This window comes from Peromyscus leucopus, chromosome 4, assembly GCF_004664715.2.
Source record: "Peromyscus leucopus breed LL Stock chromosome 4, UCI_PerLeu_2.1, whole genome shotgun sequence".
Taxonomy (NCBI): Eukaryota; Metazoa; Chordata; class Mammalia; order Rodentia; family Cricetidae; genus Peromyscus; species Peromyscus leucopus.
Window position 1 is genome coordinate 86,034,452 of NC_051066.1, and position 9,153 is coordinate 86,043,604.

General features: G+C 33.4%; 1 protein-coding gene across 1 annotated transcript; it reads left to right on the plus strand.

The window, feature by feature from the left end:
• Window positions 1-506: 506 nt before the first annotated feature.
• LOC114687862 (olfactory receptor 4F4) lies at window positions 507-1,541 on the plus strand. The gene has a single exon (XM_028862504.1). It carries the CDS (start codon window positions 507-509, stop codon window positions 1,539-1,541), a length of 1,035 nt encoding a protein of 344 aa, XP_028718337.1.
• Window positions 1,542-9,153: the final 7,612 nt, after the last annotated feature.

Below are 9,153 nucleotides of genomic sequence, written 5' to 3' on the forward strand. Positions count from 1 at the left end.
AAGCACAACGGGTTGTGATGAAATAAATATCCAAACAAATAACAGCATTCTCCCAAGAAATTGAAGAAATATAACTCATTATGTCCTCATATCTCCCATAAGACATTATTCATCATATCTATCTGTCTTTTATATTATGCATCTCTGCTGTGGCACAGGCTCTTTTTAAATCATGGTTTTTTGTCCTTTATGTTTTCTACCTTTGGCTTCATTTTGGCAAATTTCTTTTTTATCCTAACCATTTTAACATTAAAAATATAAGGAGTATTCATAACACCATAGTGTCTTGACCTTCAGAAAAAAAGGAAGTCAGTCTAGGATAAGAATGCAGATAAAGAGGACAGAAAGGAGAAGAGCATTGTGTAAGGATGGAGTCTAGAACCAAGGAGATGTGGGAGCCTTGGCTACCTGAAGAACAAGACAAGAAAAGAGGCAGCGTACTATAAATCATGAGTTGTGATTTTTAGTTTGGAAACTTTTGTGCAAGAGCTCGCAACAAGTTCTTAATGAGTGAGCCCAGGGTCGATTTGCATATAACAACTCTGACTTCCTTTCATTGTCTTTTCCAGGCAAGTGCAGAAACTCTCTTCTGGAATGAATCATCAAAGGAAACAAATCATTCTGTGGTGACTGAATTTATTTTTATTGGACTCTCCGATTCTCAAGAACTTCAGATCTTCCTGTTTGCACTCTTTTTTGTTTTCTATGTAGGAATTGTGTTTGGCAACCTTCTTATTGTCGTAACAGTGACTTTTGATTCCCACCTTCACTCTCCTATGTACTTCCTATTAGCCAACCTCTCACTAATTGATCTGTCTCTGTCCTCTGTCACAGCTCCCAAGATGATTGCTGACTTTTTCAGCAAACGCAAAGTCATCTCTGTCAAGGGCTGTCTTGCACAGATATTTCTCCTTCACTTCTTTGGTGGGAGTGAGCTGGTGATCCTCATAGCCATGGCCTTTGACAGATATGTAGCAATTTGTAAGCCTCTACGCTACACTACAATTATGTGTGGCAATGTATGTGTTGGCATTGTGGCTGCTGCATGGGGAATCGGCTTCCTACACTCAGTGAGTCAATTAGCCTTTGCAGTGAACTTACCCTTTTGTGGTCCCAATAAGGTTGACAGCTTTTATTGTGACCTTCCTAGAGTAATCAAACTTGCCTGTGCAGACACATACAGGTTAGACATTATGGTCGTTGCCAATAGTGGTATACTCACTGTGTGTTCTTTTGTTCTCCTAATCATCTCCTACACTATCATTCTAATGACCATCCAGCGCCGCCCTTCTGACAGATCATCTAAGGCTCTGTCCACACTCACTGCTCACATCACAGTAGTTCTTTTGTTTTTTGGGCCCTGTATCTTTATTTATGCCTGGCCCTTTCCCATCAAGTCATTAGACAAATTCCTTGCTGTGTTTTACTCTGTGGTCACTCCTCTCTTGAACCCCATTATATACACATTGAGGAACACGGAGATGAAAATTGCAATGAGACGTCTAAAACAATGGAATTTAAAACTTTGGGTAAAGTCTTAGATCCTCTGTAGCCATGAGATTGAGATAATGAGAGAAGTAAGTTATTAAATTCTTCTGCAAACCTTATGATGATTTAACATTCCATTTTTACCTCACTTAGTAATTAATAAAGAAGGTTCACATATTGTCTCAGTTTATTCTATGTGATCATACCTTATATTTTATATAGTTTCCAAATTAGTAACACTATTTCAAAATACTATTTCATTAATTTTTAGAGCAATTGAAGATATCATGTTATTATTTTTGCACAACTGAGACTGTCTGGATATTTTGGGGTGTGAAATAACAAAAGATATAAGCTGGATTATTTTACATTAAAGAAAATTTTATTTGGCTCATTTTCCATAAAAACATTAGAAAAGTATTACGACCCACTTTACTGAAAGGAGGGATTCAGTTATAAGTGTTTATATGCCAACTATTGAGATTCATAAATGATATTCCTACTTAGTAACCATATCTCCTACTACTATAGCAAACCACAATCTATTAGATCATTATCATGTGTGTTAGGAAGACTGAACTTTCCAATATTGTTTGCCTTCACGTTATTCAAAAACCTGTGATACAACAGGTTGCAAAGCAGTAAAAACAATTAAGAATCTTCCAGCCTCTTACCATGTTGACACAAAGTGTATCACTTATATACATTTCATTTTCAATTTTAAAGTCAAAAGACACAGGTTCAATTCCACTTAAGCCTTACTAATCATGAGTATGAATGATTACTAATTTTTCTTTGGTAATGCTTGGTTTTCACATTAGTAAAAAAGAGATCATGATATGCATTACATACAGTTATTATGAGAAGCAATGAAATAGTACAGATACATAAGACAATATAAACATGTTTACATATTCACCACTCAATGAATATTTTGTTGTATTATAATATCCATGTTGATATTGATTTATGTTAACATATTCAAGAGACTTCAAACTTCAGTATTTTACAACTCTCTACAGGGACATTACACATTCTGATTTTAGCAGATGTTTATTTGGAGCATTATATTTACAATTAAAATGTGTACATTTATGTGCAAATGTGCATATTTGTATGCATACTAATGTGCACATACTCTTCAATTCTAGTGCGGAATTCTAAAGGCCAGGACAAAAGTAAAGGAAACACTAAGTTTTTAAAAAATAACAAATGTTTCTACCAATTCTTTTACCTTTCCAGTGGTTGTCATGGAAGCAGACTAAAGTTGAATGTCACATATTCTGAGGAACAAGGAACATACCTGAATGATTTGTAATCTGAATGAATGAATGAGTAGAAATGGAATTTAAGATAATAAAGGGTTTGAAATAGTATCTACTAGAGTGAAAAAATAGAACATACATCCATCAAGATACTAATCACATCAAAAGCTTACATATGATTTAATCAATGATAAAATAAAGGAGTTATTTATAAATTAGTGGAATAACAGGGGTAATGTGGAGCATGAGTTATTGAATCAGGTAATCATTTAAGAGAACAATTTCTAAATAAACTCAAGAAATGAATCTGTTTAAAAATGATACAAATATTTTTAAGTTGAGTAAATATCTTTATAATTCATAATAAAGCTTTCTTATAACAATATACATAATTAATTTTAAAGTTAGATTAAACTACCTAAAAAAGATGAGAGAATAAATAGCACACCAAGAGTGATAACTTCATTATTTAAAGAAAAGCCATTATTTTATATATGTAACTTTCATTAACTCAACAATCTAATAGAAAATTGGGCAAAGATATAATCTTACAGTTTATGTGTATGATGAAAACCATATTTACAAGAAAAATGATTACATCGTTTCATGCTAAAAATACATGCATATAAAATTATATGGTAATGTTAGTCCTGGCTTATGAGATACATAGTCTCAATATTTAATAGTACAAACTAAGAATGGAGCCATAGAGAAAGAAAAATTGCGAACTGTATTTGGTGAGAACAAACAATGGAGCAACTCATGTCTGTGACCAAAAAATAACATGTGACTAATCTGTAATGTACTTTTACTTCTCTCCAAGAGCTATCTTATCAAAACTACAGATATCAAAAGTATCACATCAAATGATAAAATAATAAATGAAAATGATGAAATAATACTGAAATAGAGATCAGTAACAATTCTTTGCTTAAGTTACAATCATGGAATAGTAAACAACTACAAAACAATTTTTTTTCCTCCAAATGCTACACTGGAGCAATCTACAAGACATAGATTAGGTGATGTTAATAAGGTGTCAAAGGGTCTCTATAGAATGCTAAGTTTATGTTAAAACACAGATACATACATGTGTGATTTCTTGAATATTTAATAAAACATTTTAAATGATGAAATTTTTTCATCAGCAAGAATAAGGAAGGTTATAAACTAGTCTTAACTAAACTTATTTTATAATTTGACTTGAGAATCAAAGCTGTTTTACATAATTAAAAATAAAGAAATTAGCACTAGGGAGATGCTAGCCAAGCAAGCGCAACTACCTGAATTCAACTCCTATAACCCATGTGGAAAGGTTGAACCTAATGGTATATGTGTCTGTTCCCAGCTCTGGGGATCACTAGCCAGACAACCTAAGTTAACAGTGAGTAAGAGACACTGTTTTAAAAACCAAGCTGAATACCTCCAGATGTGTCCTATGACCCTTACATACATATGCACATGTGCATAAACGGTTCCACACACATCAGCCTCTGTATTGAGCACACACGAACACACACACACACACACACACACACACACACACACACACACACAAAACTACAGAATTAAATCAACTGAAAAACTAAAAAGTTCATGTGATACAGAGATGAATCAGGAGTTAAGAATGCTTTTTGCTTTTCCAGAAGAAGTGAGTTCACTTAGCAGAACTAATGTCAGGCAGCTCATGGCTGGCATCTCCAGCCATTTGATACTTTTCTGCCCTCCGTATTCACCTGCCCACATGAGCACATATTTATAGTCATATATACATGTACATAATTTAAAAAATATGAAAACAAAAACCCTACAAATTTCTTGGGTAGATTTAGAAAAGGAGAGTGGATTGGGGGGATTCATGGAGAAGGGACATGAATGAACATATGTATGAAATTCTCCAAAATTAATATTAAAAGTAAATATAAATCATTTTACAATCTCTGAAAACATGTTTCAACAAAATACATGATTAATGATATTTCACTTAAGTGATACAATATCAATGAAAAGAAACAATTCACTAAATGAAAACATGCAGAGTTAAACTGTCTATAAGTTGATAATATTACTTTTTGCTTTTAAAAAACATTTATTTTGAATAAGAAAATAAGTAATACATTAATACTAATAGTAAAAATATTCAGAACTAAAATAACGAATTTTTTTCTTTAATTTTTAATTATAAATATATCATTTTATTTTAATAAGATATTAAGTTCTCAAGATGTGTCCTCCAAAAAAATTTTTTGAGTTTGAAAAGAAGAAAATCATATCTAATATCCTTGTGTTGTTATCAAGACTAATTTGTCACTGAAAAAAAACTTCAAATCCTGGGTAAATTTTGATTCAGGTTTGCACTATAAATGCAAGATTGTTCTGTAACTTCTGTATTTTACTTTTTAGACAGAGTATCATACATGTAATCAGACTGGCCTACACTCATCATGTAGCCCATGCTGCCTCAAATTTATGAAAATATACCTATTTACACTCCCAAGTGCTGAATATATGTGGTGTACAGATCCAAACAATTTTTCCTATCACAGTTAAAGGAACCTAATACCTACTATAAAACTAAAATAACACTGGAAAAAAGCCAAAATACTCTGCCAAGAAATGGTCATATGAGGATCAGTGAGGCAATGAAGAGCATAATTTGAAGCATTAGCACATAAAAATTTCACACAACGATTGCAAAATAAAACAATGAAAGTCAGGCAATGGTGGCACACACCTTTAATCTCAGAATTTAGGGGGGCAGAGCAAATGGATCTCTGTGAGTTTGAGGCCCAACCTGGTCTACTGAGAGGTTCGAGAACAGCCAAGGTTACACAGAGGACCCTGTCTCAAAAAAACTGAAATAAATAAATAAAAGTTAAATAAAAATAATTAAAATGACATTTTCATTTCCTTTGATGGAACTAGCAAGCTTATTAAATATTCTGAAACTCTTGGGTTCTTGCATTAATATTACAAAACCAAAATATTCTGTAATATGACTATTAAAAGGAAAACCCGATCAAGTAGTATTCTTTTCATATTTTCAGTTTGAGAAGAGGTAATTACATAGTTCAGAAATAAATGTTTAGGAAAATTCAAGTTTGTAATTCAAATTTGTAATCATGAGAATAGAAAATTAATAACTATAACAATACAAACTAAAATTATTAGATAACAGTTTTTACAAAAACATTTGTAAGAGATAGATAAGCAGGGCAACTGAACACATGGATCATGATCCATATCAATGTAAGGAAAATATATAAAGTAAGTATCAATTAGCATATTCAATTAGATTATCTATCTAATGACCTTTATAGGTATTATACACAAAAGAGAAATCTGAAAAATACTAGATAGACAATAACATACATTGAAGTTGAATTGGTCATAGGGGCAATAATCTGGAATATTCATCAATTCAGGAGTGAAAAAACACTTTTGAAGAATTGTACAGACTGAAAGACTGAAAAGTCATTTAACCAGTTTATCGATTGTAGAAGACACAATCAAGATGTAGAATGAGTTAGACACAAAAAGTAGGAGCAAGATAAAAGCCACATGATAGAAAATAGCTAAATTAACCATATGAGTTATAAGAGTTAGTGGGACATGCCTAACTAAGGCTGAGCTTTCAATAATTAATAATTAGTCTCTATTTCATTCTTTGTAAGCTAGCATGCCAAAGAAAAGCCAATTACATTTGGCATCCAATGTGGGTGCACATATTTCCACATAAACCTGGAAAGTAGTTTTTTAAAGTTCCAAACACACAAAATGGAGCAAGACGTGGATATCTAGTCCACAGTAATAGATGTGAAGTTTGTAAGTTTAAAACATAAAAGCTTAAGTAGTTTAATAAAGGATGTTTTAAAGTTAGAAAGATATTTTGGATTTATTTAAGTTATGATAGAAAATGGTTTAGGTATAAAACTATAAATTCATCAAGATAAGAAGATAATAGAGTATTTTCTCTGAATATGCCAGATATAAATGGCATTAAATATTGTGAATATAATTCTTACCTGATAATTGTTTCTTATCATATATAGTTTTACTAGGGTTGAAGTTAAAACCTTTCCTTTTTATTTAGACAAAAAAGGGGAAATGTTGTGGAATATTTGTAAACTGTGTGAAGATGCTGTGATTGGTTTAATAAAAAGCTGAGCAGTGATAGCTATGCAAGAGAGATAGGCAGGAGTTCCAGCAGAGAGAGGAAGAGGAGATAATCAAGGTGCAGTAGATACATGAAGACACGGAACAAGTCAGACACAACACACAAAAATAAAAATATGGGTTCTTTAATCTACAAAAGCCATTGGGACAAGCCTAATGTAAAGCTGAGCTTTCATAATTAATAAGTCTCGTGATGTCATTATTTGTGAGCTGTTTGACCAAAAAAACCTGATTACAAACTACTGCAATACTAGCATTATCATGATTCTTATTTTGTGCAAGTCAATTTAAATGAAATTTTTAGACAATCATTAAAATTTGATAACTAGCAAATATTTGATTACAACAAATGTAGGCAGACAGAGATAGCAGCAAACAAAATGATAGAGAGGAAGAAGGAAAGAAGTTAAAGGCAAGAGGAAGAGGGAGGGAAGAAGGGAATTACAGAATGAAGATTTTAGAGAAAAATGATGGAGATTGAGATGGACTAACATCTTACTTACATATTACCATGACGATTTTGTTTTTATGATTTTACAAAGTACAGTTATTTTATTGTCAAAATATATAAAGACAGGATTTCTATCTTTTTTCCTTCCTCTCCTCTCTCAGTCTTCTCTCCCTAATCTCTCTCCCTAGATCTAGTACCCCAGTGCCACTGCTCAGAGAAGAGTAGGCCTCCAGAGACATCAACCAAATACCACATAACAACCTACAATAAGACCAACCATATCATCCATCAAGACTGGACAGAGAAATCAAGTAAGAAAAATGTCCATAAGTAGACAAAGTGTCAGAGACAGCCTTTTCACACTGTTAGAATCCCACAAGAACACAAGCTGCTCATCATAATAAAATGCAGAGACATAGAGGCTCCCTGATCTCGTGAGACCCATGAGTCCAGTCAGTTTACTCTGTGGGCCCTGTTCCTGTGGTGTCCCATATGCTCTGGCTTCTCAGATCCACCTACCTCCCCCCATTATCCACAGGACTTCAAGCTCTGCCTAATATTTTCTGTGGGGCTGCATCTTCTCCCATCAGTCACTGGATGAAGTCTCTCTGGTCTCTTTGATGAGGGTTCTCTAGCCTCTGGTCTCAGAATATTTTGCAGGCAGAACAAACAGACAAAAGTTTTGTGGCTGGCTTGGTGTCCCAATATCTCCACTTGGACCTTGCCTGGTTATGGAAGACAAATGATTCTGCTGTGTGCCAAATTACTAGGATTCTTTGCTAGGCTTACTCGCATAGATTCCATAGAGTTTCCATTGCACTAGGTTTCCACTTTGCCCTGTAATGCTCCCCATTCTAGTCTTTTCTTCCAGTATTTTCTCTCTCTCTCACCTTCAGTTGGTTGCTCCTGTTCCAACATGCCCACACACTTTGAATCTATTCTATTTTCCTTTCCAGGGAGATTCTTTTTGTCCTCTTAAGCTCCTTGTTAACTTCTCTGGGCTTGGGGACCATAGCAATGATTACCCTTATTTCACAACTAATATCACTATAAATGAGTACATTCTATGTTTTCATTTGGCCTGTACCTCACTCATGATGATTTTTTTATAGTTCATCTATTTGCTTGCAAATTTCATGATGTCCTTTGTTTTTGACAGCTTAGTAATACTCCATTATGTAAATGTATCATTTGCTTTAATCCATTATTCATGGAGGGACCTTAGATTGTTTCCAGTTTCAGACCAATGAATAAAATTTCTTGATTGAATCAAACTTTGGAAAGATTCAAATTTGACTTGGTTAATTTTACATGTGTATATTGTAACCCAGTAATGGGTCTATTTTTTGATGCTTGCCTTGGTGTTTCTGTGGGATTTTTTAGGTGAAATTAGATTTGATCAGTAGATTTCTGAGTAAAATTCATTACCATCTATAAAGCAAAATCTTTAGTCTCTCACTTGAACCTAGTAACAGAAAAAAAAAGTTTGAACTCTGCATTGAGATACTCTTGGAATTCATGAGATCCAAACATCAACTATGCCAATTTTTCCCTTGGTATTCACCATATTCAATCTGACAAGTGATTTGTGGCATCCCCACAAATGACATGACTAGTTGAGCAGGTTCTTCAAAATAAATACACACAATACAAACAAGGGGGGGGTGGGGGAATATGTAGAGAATGACCAACAAAGAAAGATAAAGACAGGGAAAGAGTTTTTTCTGTCTGGAATCCCTATTATATTGTTCCCATTATTTCACTCATGCTACT